The sequence below is a fragment of the Bison bison genome, unplaced genomic scaffold, assembly GCF_000754665.1.
Source record: "Bison bison bison isolate TAMUID 2011002044 unplaced genomic scaffold, Bison_UMD1.0 scf7180017864471, whole genome shotgun sequence".
NCBI lineage: Eukaryota > Metazoa > Chordata > Mammalia > Artiodactyla > Bovidae > Bison > Bison bison.
The window spans coordinates 10,651,458-10,673,935 of record NW_011495032.1 but is presented as its reverse complement, the minus strand read 5'-3'; the positions used below and the strand labels follow the sequence as shown (position 1 = coordinate 10,673,935).

Here is a 22,478-nt window from a genome sequence, read left to right as displayed (position 1 = left end):
AATACAGAAGAGGGTTGCCATTTCCTCTTCCAGGGGGTCTTTCTGACCCAGGGATCAAATCTGCAATTCCTATATCTTCTTCATTGGCAGGCAGATTCTTTGCCACTGAGCCACCAGGGAATTCCCCTTCCAATCATATATTTCTCAATTAAACTTCAGTTCATGTCATACAGCTTACAAACAATCCTCCAAATGTCAAACCTTCTTTATTTCAACATGTGTTTTTTATCATAACCCTGATGAGAATATAAAATTGTGGGAATCAGGACTCACGTTCTTCCTTTACTTTTTCCTCCTCACTCCTTATTCTTTGTGTGCTCCAATCTCCTCAATTTCTGCTTCCTTTCTTACTATTTACTGTCAGCATTCTCCAGCTATCTCCAAATAATTGCAGATTCCGTTTCCTTTTTCTTTTCCTTGTCTACCACTTCCCTACTACAGGATCAGCTCAAACCTTCCATCTGAAGCCTCCCTATCATGAGCATGCAGACAGTGTCAGTACTTATCCACAATCTGCGAGTTCCATTGCCTCAGATCCCATGGTAAGGGGAACCCTCTTTCCCTCTTGACATTAGGTACCCACATGACTTTGCCTGGCCAATGGAATATGAGTAGAAGTCATGTTTGGCACTCCCAGGAAGAAGCTTTTCTTTTTTTTTTTTTTTAATCTTTGGTCACACCATGTGGATGTAAGATCATAATCCCAGGGATCAAACCAACACCCCTTCAGTGAAACCACGGAGTCTTAATCACTAAACTCCCAGGAAAGTCCCAGGTAAAAGCTTTTAAAAGCACATATTTTCTTGGGCTTCCTTCTTCCTGCCATAGCAGTATTCCAGATAATGAAGTCTCTGTCAGCCTCCCAGAAGGAGAACGCCTTTGGAAGAGTTGGTCCCCTGTAGACCTGTGCTATGTAGGTAACATAGGCATGACTCAGCTGCTTATTACTTAGGCCACTGAGATTCAGGCTGCTTATTGAACAGCCTAATTTAGCCCATTTAGACAATGCAGTTGACTTCATAGCTCACCTTTATATGCCTACAGCACTTTGACTTGTCTCTGGCTCAACAATTACCTGACTTTCTGTCTGTCCTCTTGGTAAACCTTGAGCTCCAGAATGGCATGGCTTTGTACCAGTGCATCCTCCATGCTCTCCACAGTGCTTGGCATAGAGTAGCCTCTCAAGAAACACACAATGAATGAATGAATAAAAAGTGCCCACCCTATGTTGAATATATTAATATTCTGACACTATTCCTAGCATTCCTGGAGTTTTGCCCTAGAATGGGGAATCTGGGAATTTTGCCATAGAATCTGTGGGGAATCATGAGTCTACTCACAGTTATGGCAGGTGGCACCTACGTAACCTGTGTCAGTGCAGTTACAGTAGAAGGTCGTCCAGGACTGGGAGCAGCTTCCTCCATGCTCGCAATAGTTTGGCAAGCACCTAGTGAGAGATGGAGGAAAATCAAATTAAATAAACCAAATCAATGGAAATAAGGCGGGGGGATGTCTTATATTCAACTGAATGAGTTAACGGTGAGAGTCAGTCGGCTACGCTACTATGCCTAAGTGAGACTTGAATATGTGAACATAAGACAACAATTTCCCCACAGAGGTGGGGTCCTTTACAGTGCCTGGTTCTCCTGGCCAAAGGAAGGCTCAGAGCTGATTTAGGCAATTAAATGAAGCATTTCAACATGGGGGCACATTTTCATTGACTTGAAGTTAATTTGAAATAGTCAGAATTTGTAAGGTTTTTCATTTGCCATAGAATAAAATGGACAAAGGGTGTAATTTTGCATTTTGGAAAGGTTTTACATTTTTAAAGGTAAGGGGAAAGGGGCAGATAATTGAGGTCATAATCCTCCTGCTTCTCTGTTGGGTGACAGACAGAAATCTATTTTAAAATACTCATGAAATTTGAATAGATGCTACACGTTCAGTTAACATACAAGGAAACTCTATAATTATTAAAATAGCCAATAACACCCTTAAAATGAGGCCTTAACTATTTGTATTGAAAACAGTATGATCATTTTGAAAAGTATTTCACCATACACTTTAAAAACTTTCTGAAACACTCATGTAATTTGACCCAGCAATCACACTCAGATGGCTCTTTCTTAAGGATGTATCTAAAACTATAAAAACTATATGTACTAATTGTCATTATTCACAATGATGTTATGATGAATCCCTGTACTTTTTCTACATAAGATTTCTTAGGAAAGTTGTCATAATTAATATTAACAGGCTATCAAAAAGTCACTACAAATGAAATTAGCAAAAGGATTATAACAGACTGGGACTGAATTAAGTAGAAATTCAAGATATGAAGCACAGCCACAGTGAAATAAAACAAACACTTTATAGTGAAAAAATAACTAGAAGGACAAATGTTAAGTGCCATTTGGTTAATGGGAGTGAAGGCAACATTCAGTCCTTCTGGACAAAGACCCAGCTCAGCCATTTATACATGGTGTCTGTAGGTAATTCTCTTCACCTCTTACATACATATTTTAAATTCTCTACACGGCAGCCACTGTTGCTATTAAAAAATAACCAGCAAGTTTTCAACATGCGTAATAAACAAAATTAAAAGTAAAAGCCATGATAAATACTGAAATGTTTGAAAACAATCTTTTTGGGAAGAGTAAAGTCTCACTAATTTCACCAGGGACAGGACACAAATGGTGAAATTACAGAAATGGTATAATACAACAAAAGGACTCATTGTGGAGCGTCTAAGAATGTGGGGCAAGAAAAATTAAGATGACTTACCCTAAATGTCCTATATAAGTACAAAAACTTCCAGCAATGATTACTTCAAAGCCCAGAAACTAATATTCCTGCCTATGTTCAGACATATTATTAGAAATTTTCTGCTCACTACAGCAAACATACAATTGTGCCAATAGGGCTTCTGTTTGGGAAAAGCTTATTGATAACGCCATAGTATCCAGCCATGGCTTAGAAACAGGGAAAAAAAGGGAGGGAACAGGATGCAGTAATTTTACTCTAGAACATGATCAAAAAATCCAACCAATCAACGAATAAACCAAAAACGGGCCCTTGCCAACTCCAAATTCTACCCTCTCTCTGGGTCCCATACACCCAGGTAGCTGGAAAAGAAAAGACAGTCTTATTACTCAAGACTGGCACATGTTTCCTCCCTCAACTCCACTAACCTCATGCTGTGGGGAATTTAAACTTGAAACATCAATGTCCTCATGAACAAAAGCCAAGCAAGAGCCTCTGCCTCTGGTTGTGAGCTGATGGACAGCCTGAGAAGGCCTCCCTGCCTCCACAAGTTTTCTTTTGCCTCCCAGAGCCTCCTCATTTCTGAACACTGCTGCTCTGCAGGGTGATTTTCTCTAGACCTGTCCCCTCTAAAATGCTCAAATTCTTACATGACATCTCTATAGCTGCTCCAACCCAGCCCATCCTACTCCACTCCCCCAATCACACAAACATACACACATACACTCACACATAGATTCAGCGTCCATGAGTGACAAATAATGGTATTACTGTTCCTCTCCCTCTGCCAACAAAAAGTTAATTGCTTTAAAGATGGAAAGCTGAGCAAAACCAGGTCAGTAGATATTTATCCTATAGTTCTTCTGGTTTTGGCACCAAGAAAGTTTAGATCAGCCCCTTTTTTGATGACTGAAGCTAAAAGGAAAAAACTCAGAAGTTCTCATTGGCCATGTTTTCAGCCATGAGAAAAAAGCTTATCTGCAGTGAAAGAAAGACAGAGAAAAAAATGCTAAGTTTCAGAATGCAGAAGAAAAGAGAGGAGAGCATCCTGACAATGGTCATTAGTATATCCCTATTGTTTCAAAGATTAGGCTGAATCTCTGACCTTTCTGAGGGCCTGACTGCTTTAATCTAGCTTAGATTCTGTGAGACAATCCAAGATCTTTCTAGGAAAACCCCAATTTTAGTCAGGCTAGCTTGAGTTGGGACTCTCACATTTCCAACTAACAACCTTAACTTTTTATAAAACCACATCCTATAAATACAAACAGAAATGGGAACACATTTTTCCTTATAATTTTACACTTTAAATATTTTTAAAATTCAAGATTGCCAGGTTATCCTGGGCATGTAGGGAGAGAGATCTTATGGAAAACTGTAAGAACAACTTGGTTACTTTGAACATATGTAAAAAGCCTCACACAGACTGTGTTTTGTGTGTGTGTGTGTGTGAGTGTGCACACGCTCGCACACTCAGTCGTGCCTCACTCTTTGCAACCCCATGGACTATAGCCCATCAGACTCCTCTGTCCATGGAATTTTCCAGGCAAGAATACTGGAGTGGGTTGCCATTTCCTTCTCCCGGGGATCTTCCCCACCTAGGGATCAAACCCACATCTCCTATGCTGGCGGAGGTTCTTTACTCCTGTAGTACCTGGGAAGCCCCACAGACTTCGTATTGCAGCATTAATAAACTCAATTTACCAACAAATATGTAGGCTAGAAATTCATTTGCTTACGGTCACTCAAAACTGATGTATTTCTGAGAGAGAGAAAGGAAAAAATCTAATATTCCTAGAACAAGCAAGAAAATGAATGAATACTTACAGGGCTGCCTTTGAGCTTGGTTCATTTTGGTTCAACACACACTGTAATTAGAAAATCTCATTTGTAAAGTAGACATGCAAAATAAAAGATGTATAACCTCAATTTGCTTATTTAAAAAGGGCAGTTTTAGGAGTATAATTTCCTTGTTCTTTAATCAGTTCATTTTAACTGGTGTTTTGTTTCTTTTTCTCTCTACTTGGCATACACTGAGCACTTAAGACATGAACCCTTAAAGAGGTCAATGTGGAACTACGGATGTGAAAAGAACTCATTAAATGTGAGGACAGTTACAATCTTAGGTGTAAGGTGCTGAATTCAAATTGCTAAGAGATAATCATTCTGAATAGCTACCTTCTAAAATCTTAATGATATTTCATATATAGCTGAATTGGATGGATGTGCCTTCCTGTAGTGTACGATGTTTAACACAGCTTTCAGCATAAACACAACTGTTGATGTCATACTCTTTAGAAGCCCAAAGAAGCATCAAGATGTGTGCCAGCAAAGACTTGGAGGGCAAGACAGATGCATCAGAAGCTGTGTGCCTCTTTATAGGAGAAGCTTGTACATAATATGAAGGGGGTTGAATGAAAGAGTTGATGGAAAGGCACAAAAGAGTTAGAAGTATAAGAAGGAAAACATAATATAACAGGGACAAAAGTTATATATGAGTTTTATATAAGAATGTATATTTTCCACCCAAATCAAAACTTCTTCCAAAAGAGAAGGATCATTGCTAGTTGGGGCTGGAAACAAGGCAGGTAAGAGATAAAGCTGGAGGAAGTGTCCATCCATAATGGCCCATGGACCTCATTAATGGTCCCATCTAGCCTTCAGTGGTATATGGTTCTGGCTTCACTGTTGTTTGGCAGTGTGCTTTCTTGTTCACAGTGAGAAACAAAGAGGGAAAAAATGTCTCCTTAACCATGCATAGCAGGGGAAATAGATAAACTGCTTCAAAGAAGAGCGTATTTTACAGAATATTGAGAGATTGATCTACCTGAAGACTAGAATCCCATTTCAAGCATCCTGGCAAGCGTATTTTCTGCAAAACACACCTCCTCCGCATTGCAATTGTGAAGAACAAAGGGTCCCCTGCCATTTTCCTTGAGAAAGATCACAGTGATTCTCTCCCTAACTTAGCTTTCCCTAAGGCCAGGTACAGCTTTCTAGCTGGAGCAGATCACATCTCAGGGAAAGCATTAGGAAAATAATGGTACTCAACATAGTTTTGAAAAAAGCAGTCAGTGTGTTTGCAATTTAGAAAGTTTCACAGAATCAATATAAATTATTGGTTTCCCTTAAATAAAAATCAGATTACTGAGAATAGCCATAGCAAATTTCTTGATTTTCCATGCCAAATTTATATTTTGAGTTTAGTCTTTAGTAACTTCAAATTTTTATTTTGAGTTTTGTCTTCTCTTTTGAATTCCAGACCTATAAATCCAGCTGTCTGCTTCATAGTTCCACTTGAGTGTCCATCAGATGTTTCAAACTGCATGTCCAAACCTGAATTTCTGATCTCTTACCTTGCCTCCTGACCCCAACTTCACTACCCATATTCTTCACTATCTGAGGAGGGCAACTCCGCACTTACCACTGTTCAGACTTCAACACTTGCAAGCCCTGCCCCCGCCCCACTTCCTTCGTAGCACACACCTCACGGACAAGCACGTGTCTCTGACTCCGCTTTAAGACTCTATCCTGCATCTGACTACTTCTCAACACCTTCTGCCACCATTCTGGTCTGAGTCAACAGCATCTCTTGTCTGAACATCTGTGTTTATTAGCCAACTGGTCTACCAGCTCCATCTCTGATCCACTCAGCACATTCCCAATACAAGAGCAAGAAAGACCATATTAACATCTAAGAAAGATAGTATTGAAACCCTTCAAGGGCTTTTTGTTTTTATCAAGATAAAAGCAACATTCTTAAATGACCATTTCCTGCTGATCTGTACTTCCATCACTTCTCCAAATTCATTCCTAATCTTTTCCCTTTTCTACATCTCCCCCAACCACGCTGTTATCTTTGTTGTCCCTAAAGCACACAAAAGATCCTGCTTTGTCAGTGTCTTTGCACTGAGGTTCTCTTTGCCCAAATGCTCTCCCTCACATGTCCAGACAGACCATGATTCACCTCCTTCTTGTCTCTGTTCAAAAGGCACCTTCTCAAAGAAGTCCACAACAGTCATGCTATTTAAAATTGCATGCTCCTGCAGTCCCACTGCTGAACATTTATCTGAAGAAAATTTTAATTCAAAAAGATACATGCACTACTATTCACTGAAAAAAGATTCTTTGCAGCACTACTTACAATAGACAAGAGGTGGAAGCAACTTAAATGCCCATTGATAAATGAATGGATACAGAAGATATTGTGTATGTACATACAATGGAGTATTACTCAGCAGTAAAAAAGAATGAAATAATGTCATTTGCAACAACATGGATGAACCTGGAGATTATCATACTAAGTGAAGTAAGACAGATAGTGAAAGACAAATATATCATATTGCTTATATGTAGAATACTAAAGAGGATAAAAAGGAAAGTATAAATTGACCCACAGATATAGAATACAAACTTATGGTGATTAAAGTGCAAAGCGAGGAATAAATTAAGAATTTGGTATTAACATATGCACACTACTATATATAGCATAGATACACAACAAGGACCTATGCATAACACAAGGAATACTACTCAATATTTTGTAATAGCCTATAAAGGAAAAGAGTCTTAAGAAATGAATATGCTGCTGCTGCTGCTAAGTCACTTCAGTCGTGTCTGACTCTGTGGGACCCCATAGACGGCAGCCCACCAGGCTCCTCCGTCCATGGGATTTTCCAGGCAAGAGTACTGGAGTGGGGTGCCATTGCCTTCTCCGAAAAAAAAATGAATATAGGTATATGTATAACTGAATTACTTTACTATACACCTGCAACTAGTGCAACATTGTAAATCAACTATACTTTAAGTTTATAAAAGTAAAATAAAATGAAGTTGCAACTCTCCTCCTCTCTGCAACACTAATTCGTTTTCCCAGCCATTCTCCTTTTTCATTCTTAGCACTTCCTAACTTCTAATTCAATATGCACTCTGCTTATTCATTACTCTTACGATTTGTTACCTGTGTACTTCCCTGGTGATGTGTACTTCCCTATGTCTCAGACAGTAAAGAATCTGCCTGCAATGCAGGAGACCCAGGTTTGATCCCTGGGTCAGGAAGATCCCTGGAGAAGGAAATGGCTACCCACTCCAGTATTCTTCCCTGGAGAATCCCATGGACAAAGGAGCCTGGCGGGCTACAGTCCATGGGGTCACAAAGAGTCAGACACTATCAGTGCTTTGTTACCTGCCTTCCCACAAAGGAATGCAACTTCCATAAAAGCATAGGTTATTGTCTATTTTTTTCACTGAGTACTTGATGTAGTAAAGAGAGTAGCACTCAGTAAGTGGCTGTTGACTGAATGAAACAACATATAGTCTGGGGGTACAATCACCAGCTAAAGCTATCTTTATTTAGCTTAACCTGTCCAGTTAACCATAGACCCTCTGACCTTTACTGTTACCTTCCTGACACTGAGCAGCACAATAAGAGCTGACTGGAGTAGAGGGGAGACAAAGAGCTACACCTTTTCTTTTTTTTTTTAAGTGGTGAAGAAACATTGAGACAAGTAAAGGGAACCTTCAGTGCAGCCATAGGCAAGAGGCAATTTAGAGGCGGAAGAGAGAAACAAGGTACACAAGGGAAGAGGTAAGATGGACACTATGAATGGGATCCTTTTTGGTGGCCTTCAAGGAGGCAAGTAAATTCTGCAATTCCTTTTTATTACTTGTATTTTGGAGTCCTGACAGCTCTATATCTGAAGCAGTTACACAGATAATTTTCTGCAAATTGGTCAGAAGCATATGCTTTTTAAATGAGGTGAAATAATGCAACTTAATGTTCCTTTGAGGGCTTCCCAAGTGGTGTTAGTGGTAAAGAACCCACCTGCCAAAGCAAGAGATCCAAGAGATGACGGTTTGATCCAAGGTCCAGGAAGATCCCCTGGAGAAGGGAATGGCTACCCACTCTGGTATTCTTGCCTGGATAATTCCATGGACAGAGGAGTCTGGCAAGTTACAGTCCATTAAGTTGTAAAGAGTTGGACAAAACTGAGTGACTCACACACACAGTGTTCCTTTGAGGACATATCTAGCATTCTTGATAAAGCTGAGTACAATCTTTGATACACTTCATTGAGATTAAAAAGTCTACTTTGGAAATTCAATTTCCCTATCTAGCTTTTGTTATCTTTAACCATATATTTTTTAAAGTGCAATGATCTGTAACCACTTTGTGACTAACCTAAGAACGTTCAACCAAACATTCTTGGTTAGTCAACAAAATATTTCCACCAAGGGGCAATGAATGTGGATTTGGCTTTCCTGAAGTCTTTCCCCTTGCCAATAAGCTTGAAAGGAAACTTCAATTCAAGCTTATAATCATATCTGAGATGTAGCTGTAAGGTATGTTTTTCTCTGTTTTATAGACAAAGAAAGTAAGACAAGTCTAAATAACTTGTCCACGTGTGAAGTGATGGAACCATACCACCTGTCACTGAAGCCCGTAGTCTCAAGCCCTGTGCAGTCTTCCCACCATCAAATGCCTTGTGATGAGTCTCCTTAAAGTGAACTCGAAGCATGATCTTAGCGCGTTAATTCTGAGAGGGAAGGGAAAGGGGCTCACATAATTTCCCATTGATTCTAGAAACTAGTTAGCAAACTTGGAGCTGTCAGTTTAGAGTACTTAAAAGATCTTTTGGGGACTTTCCTGGTGGTCAAGCAGTTCAGGATCTGCACTACTCCTGCAGGAGATTCGGGTTCGATCTCATCAGAGAACTAAGATCCTGCATCCTGCATGCCATGTTACCAACAAGAAAATTTCTTGACCTGAATAAAAATGAAAATACAACATATCAACTTTAAAAAAAAGAGATATTTTTGGTGGGAGAAGAGGTATAGATGGCCATGGGAAACTCAAGTATATGTTCATTATATTAGCACAGTGATATATAATTTAGTCTATAAATCTCATACAGTGGTGAAAGGTTGGGAAAGGTTTTGATTCTATTTCACTCTTTATTACTAATCTGTGAAATCTTTGAAATAATAGGTAAGAAGATATCCTCTGTCCCTGCTCTGCTCTTGTTTTTATTTATTTTTTTTCAGATAATGAAGACTTTTCCTACATTTTCTATGTCTATCTGAGTTAATGTAACTGCTTCCACATTCTGCCTGCTTTAGGAAGAAGGAACTTATAAGTTATTAATTCAAGCCAGACAAAGCCTTTTAGCCTATTCAAAAATTCAAAATTGTACCCTTTTTATTAAACATAAATTTAAGAACTAACTAATCACAGTTGGTAAAGAACCTGCCTGCCAATGCAGGAGATGCAAGAGACATGAGTTCAATCCCTAAATTAGGATGATCCCCTGGAGTAGGAAATGGCAACACACTCCAGTATTCTTGCCTGGAAAATTCCGTGGACAGAGGAGCCTGGCAGGCTACAGTGCATGGGGTCGCAAAGAGTCAGACACAGCTGAATATGAATGCAATAATCTTACAAATACAGAAAAAATTCAGAGACTCATCAAAGTCTTAAACAAAATAAAAAATCCATTCAGGATCCATCTTTTGTCTTTGCATACAAGAGTATGGGCTTCAGAGTCAGCCCACTAGCAATGCTATGGAGTCCCTGACTGAACACAGCGACCAGGGTATCCCAGAAGCATCAACAACAAGGATCATGCATGCATCTTCATATCTTAGCATAAGTGCTTACTGTAGACATAAAATTTCTAAACCCCAATGTTTGTGATCTCAGTTTCAACAAAAAGATAATCAAAACCTCAGTATTTATATTCTGGGGTGAAGAAGGAATATGATACTGAGAGAAAATTAAAAATGATCCCAACACTGATCTTGGTCAGAGACTTCTACATAATTTATCTTTCTGGGAAGAAACTGACACTTTTGATTTTGAAAAGGTGCTTCAGCATATTTATAGTTGATTTTAATAAGATTAAGAGCAATGTTAGTCTATTGTCACCCTTAAGAGGAACCTTACCCAGGACCTTGAACAGTCTTACATCAAGTCAAGGAGTTTCATAACATGTCTAACAAGGAATATTTAATTCTTCCTTTTTCATAAAATAGGGCCTGCCAAGAGTTGGGTATTTGAACTGATCTGAGATAGGTTTTTTCTCTTGGAGCAAGATTGTATTAAAACTTTGAAAACATTTTGTTAATAATTATTTGGTATTTGTAATTTTTAAGAAAATTCAGCCTATTTTTTTTTTTTTGCTTAGAAAAACGTACATACAATAAATGACATCTTAGAGTTTAAAAGATTTTTAAAAAAGCGTAATGTAACTGATTTAGACCTTAAAATTTTTCCTTATTAAAACATCTCAGATAAATTAGGTTCATCAAAGTTAAATGTTCGTGTATCTGGATATTTAACTTTGATAGATATTTGGTATTCTTTTTTAATGTCATAACTTGGAAAGTAAATAAAACATAAATGCAATTTAAAATATCTGAAGGTATTTAAATAACTAAATCCATGAATGGCATTAAGCAGTATTCAAAGTCCTTTAGACCTGATTACTAATACTTGCTAGACTATACATAGAATACAATTTTATAAGCTGAATTAAAAAAATTAAAGAACAGAATTTTGAATCTGTAATTTTGAGAAATTGAATATCAATCTTTGAAACCAAAACTAAACCTTCTGAACCATCTGACCTGCATACAAAATTCATCCTTTGTGAGCACCACAATGCTTTCATCAGCAGCTGTATTGACTTCTGTTCAGATCTTGGATTTCCCCTTCACCCTGCTCTTCCATCAGGCTCTGCACAATGCCTAGAGCATCCCCAGGGGTGGCTTCCATTTGCTGAGCCTGAAGCATGAATTCTGTCTCTAACCCCCCTGCTTCTGGGTCTTTTTTGTCACTTTAGTATTTTTTGGTGCAAATAACACATTTTAGGTTCAATCTGCTAGACAAACTTTCCTCCCAAATGCTCTGCTGCTGCTGCTGCTAAGTCGCTTCAGTCGAGTCCAACTCTGTGTGACCCCATAGATGGCAGCCCACCAGGCTCCCCCGTCCCTGGGATTCTCCAGGCAAGAACACTGGAGTGGGTTGCCATTTCCTCCTCCAACGCATGAAAGTGAAAAGTGAAAGTGAAGTCATTCAGTCGTGTCCGACTCTTAGCGACCTCCTGGACTGCAGCCTACCAGGCTCCTCCATCCATGGGATTTGCCAAGCAGGAGTACTGGAGTGGGTTGCCATTGCCTTCTCCAAATTCTCTAAACTCCCCTAAAGAATATTTAAATGAAACTGCTTCTGTAAAACCAGCCAACCTTGCATTTTATTTTTTCTTAATGTACCAGTGGTAGAGGAAGAGCATTACTTCCTTTTACTTGCCTTTTTTTTAAATATTGGAGGGTCATTCATTTTGTATTTTGGTTATATTTTCAGGATATTTCTTCTCATTTTATATGTTTCCCCTACATAGCCTTGGTCAGTCTTTCCCTGTTATGTTCCTTGCTGTTCATGTAACGTGCAAGGACCATTACTATTAATATAGTGGCATTTCCTGACCTTAAATTATATATCTGCTTCAACCTACCAATTCTAGTTCTTGGAATAATGTCCCAGAAATGATTTTTTACATGCACAAAGATATATGTAAAATCATTATTATTATTAACAATTAGCAAAAAGGGCTGCAGTCCGTGAGTTTGCTAAGAGTCGGACACAACTGAGCAATTTCACTTTCACTTTTCACTTTAATGCACTGGAGAAGGAAATGGCAACCCATTCCAGTGTTCTTGCCTGGAGAATCCCAGGGACGGGGGAGACTGGTGGGCTGCCGTCTATGGGGTCACACAGAGTCGGACACGACTGAAGCGACTTAGCAGCAGAAGCAGCAAAAAGGAACTAAAAAGTCTCTTGATGAAGGTGAAAGAGGAGAGTGAAAAAGCTGGCTTGAAACTCAACATTCAAAAATTAAGATCATGGTATCCAGTCCCATCACTTTATGGCAAATAGATGGGGGAAAATCGGAAACAGTGACAGATTTTATTTTCTTGGGATCCAAAATCTCTGTGGATGGTGACTGCAGCCATGAAATAAAAAGACACTTGCTCATTGGAAGAAAAGCTATTGCAAACCTAGACAGCATATTAAAAAGCAGAGACATCACTTTGCTGATGAAGGTGCATATAGTCAAAGCTATGGTTTTTCCAGTAATCATGTACAGATGAGAGAGTTGGACTGTAAAGAAGGCTGAGCTCAGTAGAATTGATGCTTTCAAACTGGGATGTTGGAGAAGACTCTTGAGAGTCCCCTGGACAGCAAGGAGATCAAATCATTCAATCCTAAAGGAAATGAACCCTGAATATTCATTGGAAGGACTGATGCTGAAGCTGAAACTCCAATACTTTGGCCACCTGATGTGAAGAGCCGACTCACTGGGAAAAAACCTCATGCTGGGAAAGATTGAAGGCAGCAGAAGAAGGGGACAACAGTGGATGAAATGGTTATATGGCATCACCAGTTCAATGAACATGAGTTTGAGCAAGCCCTGGGAAATAGTGAAGGACAGGGAAACCTGGCATGCTGGAATCCATGGGTCACAAAAAGTCAGACATGACTAAGCAACTGAATAAAAACAGCAACAACTCCATTGTTTTGGGAATGTTTACATAAATTATGGTACATCCACACCAGGCATGCTATGAAGGAATTAAATATGCACCTCTATATGCAAGTATATTAGAAAATTTGTCATGCATAATATAGTATGAATTACAAAACAAGACATTGCAGAGTAACTTGTATAGTGTCTGCTATGATTATCCTTGTTGTTAAAGAGAGAAAAAAAGAAAAAAAAAAAAAAACCTCTGGAAGGAAATAGATCAAATTAAAATTTTTTAATAGTGGTTAATTGTGGGAATTAAGGTACCATCTTACTCTTTATATATTTCTGGGAGCAATCATGGTTTATACAGTGAAACTAGAGAAACATATGGCTGGGCTGCTTTCATATTTTATTTTGCTATTAGATAAGAGAAAAGAGAAACTCATTCTACTTGGAAAATGGTCACTAGGAAGAGGTAGTCAAGCTATCCCAAGACACAGTCTTAGTCCAGGGGTGCTATTCAGCTGGACCAGAGAAAATATCCAGGTGAAAGTCTTCTTATATACATAAAGCTACAGAAGTTCAAGTAGGTTCCAGTTAACCAACTCGTGCAGAGCAGGCATTTACGACTGTTGTTGGGGGCCAGAGTGAGGTACTCCGCCCATGGCAAAGGTCATGAGGAAGGAGGCTCGACATACGCAAAGGCGGGATCGAGCCTCAGGAGTCCCCCTGGAAATCCTCGAGCGTCTACCCCCATAACCAGAGCCTGCCTACTTTACTACTTTGTGCTCTTACCTACACCTCTGACTTTACGGGGGGCTGTCCCCCACCACCTCTTTCGGAGAAGGAGTTAACCTAGAGCTCCAGTCAATAAAAACTCTTGGGTGTGACAAGAGTGTTTTAACCTACAAACTCCTCTGAAGGTTCTCTAGCCTGCCTGACAGGCTCATCGGGCCACATGTGATTGCTCACAGCCTCCCAACCGTGAGAGGCACGAGATGCTTTAAACCCTCTAAAAACAGGTTCTTTAGAGAAGTTAGAAAACTATAAGTATAGTGGGCTGATTAGAAATTGTGTTGGTGAAGGGTTTTTCATTTGTTGAGCCAATGTTTGTTGCTACGTCTCCACATCCCCTGCCCTTACACACATTAATGAATATATAGAATTAACCTTTGATATTAATCACGTTAGACCTTAGGCTAAGTAAATTCTTTCCTTAACTAAAACCCACTACACCGTCACCCTGTAGGAATGTAACTTTATTTGGGTGGCGTCTGTTTTGAGAATAATCAGCCCTGGAGAAATAAGTGTCCTGATTGACTGACCGCTGCCACAAGGAGAGGGTCGTAAATTGTCAGCAGGCCCCCCTGGCCAGAAGATGATGTAACACCCCTAAGACCTCTGTATACATTTGTATGAAGCACCTGACTTTGATAAAAGTCAGGACTGCTGACCCCGCGTGACTTTTGCATAACATCTCAGTGTATAAAAACAGACTCTGGAAAATAAAGAATTGGGATCAGTTTCTCGAAATACTGGTCTCCCCATGTCGCTCTCTCTCTCACTCTGGCTGAGTCTCCATCTGGAGCGCGGAACCCACCATGCTTACTAATTATGCCTGGGCTTCTAAGATCCGACCGGGGAGGCCTCAGTGTCTCCTCTCCTTAGGGAGAACGGAAGGACGCCTGCGGCCTATGTAAGTGGTGCAAACTTCTTGTCTTGAAGTTTTATTGGTCTCCCGCGTAAACCAAGCTACTCAGCCTCTTTTCTCCACTGAATTTTCCTACTGAGCTATCCTCATTCTATCACTCTTTATATCCTTAATTAACGTTCAATTAAGCAATTGTTTCCTGATCTTCGCCTACGCCGTCTCTCCTTCGAATACCCTGGATCAGCCGGGGCTGGTCCCCGGCAGACTGTGTCTTAATAGATCATTCTCCACTTCCTTCATTGAATTCTGGAAATAAAACTCAGTGGGTGAACCCTTTGCTCCTTTGGAACAAACCCCATCTGGTAATACACTCCTAATACTCACCATTCATTATGATCCTCTATCAATCTATGACTATTTTAAATCACTTGTAAAAATTTAAAGAAAATGGTCTTTGTCTAAGAAAATAAGCCCAATGGTTAACTGTATATGCTGAATGTTTGCCTTTCTACAGCAGTTATTTAGATATATGTAATGTTTAGAAACAGGCATGCTCCCTTAAAGAATAAACTTGAATGAATCTAAAGAAAATTACCTGTTAAGATAAGTTGATGTAAAAAATACTCAGTATATTTATATAAACACCTATAGAAATATTTTTCTCACTATTAAATTTCTGTCTTCTCCATTTCCCATAATAGACTGAAATGAGTAGAACATCTATCGACAGGCCTCTGAAATTCCCCAATGGTCAGATAAACAGTTATCTATAAATGAGTCTGAATGTATTTACGCTCCATGGAGTTACTTTCCTTTTTCAGAATTCTCATCTCTCCTTTATGCAGTTGAAGGTCAGTTTCAATTTCTATATGCTTTCCTTAGAGACAAAGGAATAAAACATTTCAATAGTCCTCAAAATGCAAGCTGACTAATGTAAGCCTTTTAATGAAGCTCATACATTAAAAATCAGCTAGGTTGCCTTCTTTCCTTTGTCTGTTTGCTTTAATTAGCAACCTACCGCATTGATCTTGTTTTGGTCAGATAGCTTTTCTGAAAGCTTTTGAAACCTATTTCTGTGCCTCTCCATTCTAACAATTACCATAATCCCATTTTACCCCCACAGTTGGATTTTCATTATAATTGAATTTTGTTGTAATTACAGCAGATGTAGACATTAAGGAATTAAGGGAATAGAAAGGAAAGTGTCAGAAGTCAGTTTTCTAAATTTTCCATGGTCTAGTTCACAGCAGGGAGTTAATTGTCAATGCTTTCTGAAAAAGATCCCTAGATAATGGACAAAGCAATGATGATCAAATAAGTTTGCAATGCACATCAGTGATCCCAGGAGTACTGCTGTTCAAGACAGAGCCAGGCACACTACACTTCTTTCTCCTCCTTGCACTAGACTTTGATTACCAATGAATAGAAAAATGGGAAGGACCTCTCTTTACTTTCCTGTAAACCTCAAGCTTTTGACCAAGAGAGGCTAAGCTGTTCTCAAAATCCATTCTTCAAAGACAGCACATCCAAACCAAAAAGAATTTATCAGTTAGCCATTCCAATACTTGTTATTATGAGAAGCATACAGAGGCCAGGAATCTAACAGCAAATAATTGCTACCTGGTTACCTTAAAAGCAAAAATACATACTTCCTTTCTCCAAGTAACAAAGTAATATGTTTTTGTTTTTTTTTTTAATTCACAGGGAAGAAAACTCCTTATTTGCCTGATGTGTGTCATTTTGACTAAAGAACATGGAATCAAATTTCTCTAATCAATCCATTTGTCTCCATAGCATAGAAGCACGTCCTTGAAATGGAAACAGCACACCATTTACAGATGGGCTCTGCCTTTCATAGGATTGAGAAATCTGCTTTGGTTTTTCTACCTCATTACCACTTAGGTAAAAGGTTTTGTGTGCCTTGCAGGAGAATGATTTTGTTTAACATCATTTAGAGGGTACCTCAATTATTATGTTCTGTTTATGTAGAAAATGCAAACAGTAGAGCTCTCCATTTTACTAAAACTGTCTTATTCTTAAATTTTAGGACATCGTTCAAATCCCAATATGAATGGAAACAATCTTATCATTTGTTTCAGGGCTTCTCAAAATTTGTTTAAAATGTAAACTGATATAGTAGGCCTGGGGTACAACCTAAGTTTCTGCATTTATAATAAGCTCCCTGGAGATGCCAAGGCTGCTGATCTTCACACTGCTATGAATAGCAAGGCTCTAAATTCCTCAGAAGAACTAAAGAGCATCTTGATGAAAGTGAAAGAGGAGTGTGAAAAAGTTGGCATAAAGCTCAACATTCAGAAAACTAAGATCATGGCATCCGGTCCCATCACTTCATGACAAATAGATGGGGAAACAGTGGAAACATTGGCTGACTTTATTTTTCTGGGCTCCAAAATCACTGCAGATGGTGACTGCAGCAATGAAATTAAAAGACACTTTCTCCTTGGAAGGAAAATTATGACCTACCTAGACAGCATATTCAAAAGCAGAGACATTACTTTGGCAACAAAGTCCGTCTAGTCAAGGCTATGGTTTTTCCAGTGGTCATGTGTGGATGTGAGAGTTGGACTATAAAGAAAGCTGAGTGCCAAAGAATTGATGCCTTTGAACTGTGATGTGGGAGAAGACTCTTGAGAGTCCCTTGGACTGCAAGGAGATCCAACCAGTCCATCCTAAAGGAGATCAGTCCTGAATATTCATTGGAAGGACGGATGCTGAAGCTGAAACTCCAATACTTTGGCCACCTCATGCGAAGAGCCGACTCATCTGAAAAGACCCAGATGCTGGGAAAGATTGAGGGCAGGAGGAGAAGGGGACGACAGAGGATGAGATGGTTGGATGGCATCACCAACTCGATGGACATGTGTTTGGGTGGTCTCCGGGAGTTGGTGTTGGACAGGGAGGCCTGGCGTGCTGTGGTTCATGGGGTTGTGGGGAGTCGGACACAACTGAGTGACTGAACTGAACTGAACTGAACTGAAATTCCTCAGGGAGATTATGAGGGACAGGGAAAGGCCTGGCATGATGCAGTCCATGGGGTGGCAAAGAGTTGGACGTGACTGGGTGAATAACAACAGCGTATTGTTTTAGATAACCATCCTGCAAAGATGATTCAGGGGGTGGCAAATGGTGGTGGTCGCCACCACACACCCTTTTTTTTTTTTGTAAATTTAAGCTTTTTTCAAATTTTATACTAAAATATTAAAGCTTTCCAATATGTCGTGTATCAGATTTTAACACACTGCCCAAGCAATATGCTAGTTTTTGGCACCAGGTTAACCCTGGAGACTTTGCTGTGAATCATCTGCTTCCCCTGTGTGATCATGAGACAAAGGCTATGCTAGTGTTACTGGGCTTCCTTGGTGGCTGAATGGTAAAGAATCCACCTGGTAATGCAGGAGACGCGGGTTCAATCGCTGGTGTGGGAAGATCTCACATGCTGTGGAACAACTAAGCCTGTCACCACAACTACTGAAGCCCCTATTCCACAACAAGAGAGTCCACTGCAATGAGAATCCCAAGCACTGCAGCTAGAGAGTAGCCCCTGATCTCTGCAACTAGAGAAAAGCCTACAAAGACCCAGCACAGCCAAAAATATAGGTAAATAAATAGAAATTTTAAAAATATTATACTACTGTTATCAATGGGGAAGGATGTTGCACTGCACCAGCCAAATCTCTTCCAGTCTGCACAGACGCATGCACACTACTCAGCCACCCCAATGGCTGGGGTGGGGGTACACTGCTACACTTAAACTCATTTAAATCCACTTTAACCCAATCAAGCCCAGGAACATTTACTTGCCACATGCTTTTTCCCTGAGTAATAATGGAGCAACAACAAGTGAATGGATGAATGTGACATCAAAATAATTCCATATCATAACGGGGATGAAAAATCTAATGCCATATTAGATCTCTTCCTGTTGCCTGTGCATAGTCAGGCTGGTTCTGAACCTTTTGTAAAAGAATGTTGCCTATAGCCTGAAATCACACAGGATTGCTTGTTGTCAAGGCTCTGATCTTTAAGAGTCCATTCATACAGAGATAAAAAGTTACAGAATAGAGAATAACACCAACTTGCTGGAAGTTTACAGGAACATTGTAATCTGATCTATATGGACAGCTGCAAGAACAAAGGATTCCAACACCAAGAATTTTGCAACAACTAACCATACCCCTCACTAACCTTGCCTTTAAAAGTGCTTCGCTGAAACCACTCAGTGAGTTTGGGCTTTGGGGTGCACAGGCTACCCAACTCCTCCTATGGCCTTGCAATAAACATTTCTCTGCTCCAGACTTCAGTATTTTGGTTTGTTTTCCCCTGTGTGTAAGGCACACAAACTTCCATTTGGTGACAATACTATAGAAAGTAATGACACTGACTAGACATTTACCTGACTTATGTATTTGTAATGAATACACATATTTCTCAAATTTGAAATAAAAGGGTACACCTACTCTTAACACTTTTGGATAAATCTTAAAGAAAAATATCTGCTGTTACAAGCAAGGTGTTCAAAACTTGTATCAGTTGGCAACTACTTTCTTGTGTGAATCAAGATTTTCTAAATATTTAGCAACCAAAACAGAAAAGCCATATAAAAAGAGTGCTGAGGATAACATCAGACTATAATCTATGATTCTTGGGTCAAAATGCTCCTATGTCTTCATAGACCAAGTTTAGAAATATTTAACTTAATCTTCAAATATTGTTTTCATCTGTTATAAGTAGCCCTACAATTTTATTTGTTGGAGTAAAAGATTTTCATTGTCAAAAAAAGAAAGGAAAAAAGCACTCATATAATACATGCAAGAAGGACACAGGTTTTAATTGGGTTCATCAATCACCACTCAGGTTTTGTCATCCAGTCTCCTCCAAGGCTATATTTTCTAGTGGAGACTAGTACTGTCCAAGAGAGCCCTCAAGGCTGTGGTCATTGCCATGGCCTCCAGACCCTAAGAATAGTGTTATCAGACATGACACAAGCATGGCCTGCATTATCCAGGATGCTGAGCCATGCAGACATGTTTATAAGGTCCCCTTATTTCTACTTTAAAAGTCATCTAATTCATAATAGGGCTTCCCTGGTGGCTCAGATGGTAAAGCATCTGCCTGCAATGCGGGAGACCTGGGTTTGATCCCTGGGTAGGGAAGATCCCCTGGAGAAGGAAATGGCAACCCACTCCAGTATGCTTGCCTGGAAAATTCCATGGACAGAGGAGCCTTGTAGGCTACAGTCCACGGGGTCGCAAAGAGTCGGACACGACTGAGCAAGTTCACTTCACTTTAATTCATAATTCCTATCATTACGGAAAAGGGTTTTGAGCCCTAGGAATCCTGGATACATACCAAATTCCTACATGAAACAAGGCATTCAAATTACTCTGCAGAAAAATAAGCAAAAGATGAGAATACTCACTTTTTTAAAAAAGGAAAGCATTAATATATTTATGAAAGTTAACCTCCTCGGTGGCTAAAGAAATGCCAAGTAAAATAAGAACAACTTTGCAAACAAACAAGCAAAATCATTCAATCCAATGAAACTTGAGTTGATGTTTGAGAACCAAAGACTCAGGAAGTCCATATGCTCTCATTCCTGAGCACAGAGACTTCACTGTAATGGACTGAGGATTTTTCTGGGATTATCCTCCTGTGTCCTAGTTAAGTTCTAGTGAGGGTTCCTCCACAGAGGTGAGAGGGTGCCCTCAAATAACCCGTACTTCAGATTAGAGAGACCTAAGTTAAAATCTCAGTTGAGTAACTTTCTAGCTGGCCTGATGCTTGAAATTATTTATGACTCTAAGTTTTAATTTCCTCTTTAGTCAAGTCAAGACTAAAACAATCTTAAATCATTCAGAGAAGGAAATAAGTTCTTGTAGGATGTGAATAAGTATGAATGCATTATTATTTCCATGTACACTTGCAGGTGGTTTGTGACACAGATCCAGACTGTGTTTTTTTCTTTTCTCTTTTTGCAGCAGATACTTTTCCCCCATTTCATGGAGAGAGAGCTTTGGTCTGAATATTGCTTAACTCAGTTTACTACTCATCCTGTCTGTGCAGAGCTGGCATTTCCATTCTCTTGTTAACCTCAGGAGCTGCTAAGAAATGTCACACTTCATCTTTGCTCATATAAGTTTCAACCGTGTCCTGACCATTTAGCAGCAAATCTGGCTTCTTTGAGAGAAATGAGCAGCCACCACTCTGCTTTGAGTTCGGATTTGCCTCTAGGGCTTGAAGAGGTAAAGCAGCAGACACCTGAACCACTCTTTGTGGCCATGCACTTCCTCACGATAAAACCACTGATGGCCAACCCACTGATGTCCAAAGTCGAAGCTCTGGATTTCGACTACAGCCAGTCTTCATTGGCCGCTGACTTTGTGTCTGTTCTAGGAATAGGTTCTGAATTCAATTTGAGCTAAAATTCTAGGACATTTGTACATGATGATTTCAGAACCAACAAAAAAAATGCTAAATCCTTCTTTCCAAAATGATATTCTTTTCCTTTTCAACTTGTTTAGATTTTTTTACTGCCAGACTTAAAAGTGTGGAAAATATCTTCTATCTTATACTAATGAAAATGGTAGTTGCTGCTGCTGCTGCTAAGTCACTTCAGTTGTGTCCGATTCTGTGCGACCCCATAGACGGCAGCCCACCAGGCTCCCCCATCCCTGGTAGTTAGGAATATTCAAAATCCAAAGTTAAAAATCCATGCCACAGTACAACACTTAGGTATTCATCAACTGAATTTTTATCCAGTTGGACTAAATAACATATTGACATTCAGTCTAAGATGACTGAGGCCACCTCTCATTCTTGTGTTTCATTTTTCCTTGCATGGCTAAGAAAAAAGTTGGGAGTCACTTCACTTTCACTCCCTCCTACTGCTATGGCAAAGACCACCACGCACCCACTATAATCTTTCTCTGCAGCACCTGAACACTGCCTCGGAATCACTTGGAATACTGTCCGAAGTATTAACCTTGGTAACATCATGGAGGGTACCAAAATTACAGCCTATTCTCCATCTCTAGGGTTTTAGGAAACAAATTATACATTGTGTTTGTTCCCTTTTCTTCCTGAATTTTCTCTGAAAACTTTATACATATGAAATAGCTTTAATCTGAGTACCTTTTTAAAAAAAATATTTTTTTTTAATTGAAGTATACTTGATTTTGGAGAAGGCAATGGCACCCCACTTCAGCACTCTTGCCTGGAAAATCCCATGGATGGAGGAGCCTGGTAGGCTGTAGTCCATGGGGTCGCTAAGAGGTGGACATGACTGAGTGACTTCCCTTTTACTTTTCACTTTCATGCATTGGAGAAGGAAATGGCAACCCACTCCAGTGTTCTTGCCTGGAGAATCCCAGGGACGGGGGAGCCTGGTGGGCTTCCGTCTCTGGGGCTGCACAGAGTCAGACACGACTGAAGCGACTTAGCAGCAGCAGCAGCATACTTGATTTACCATGTTGTCTTAGTTTTAGATGTGCAGCAAAGTGGTTCAGTCATATATATAT

At 39.6% G+C, this 22,478-nt stretch overlaps 1 protein-coding gene across 1 annotated transcript in view; it reads right to left on the bottom strand.

Moving 5' to 3' along the window:
- Positions 1–22,478, bottom strand: part of CNTNAP5 (contactin associated protein-like 5) — a 1,037,136-nt gene that overhangs the window by 396,399 nt on the left and 618,259 nt on the right. The window contains exon 11 of the mRNA XM_010860827.1: positions 1,341–1,447. Within this exon, the coding sequence (XP_010859129.1) occupies positions 1,341–1,447 (107 nt within the window). The remainder of the gene's footprint in view (positions 1–1,340; positions 1,448–22,478) is intronic.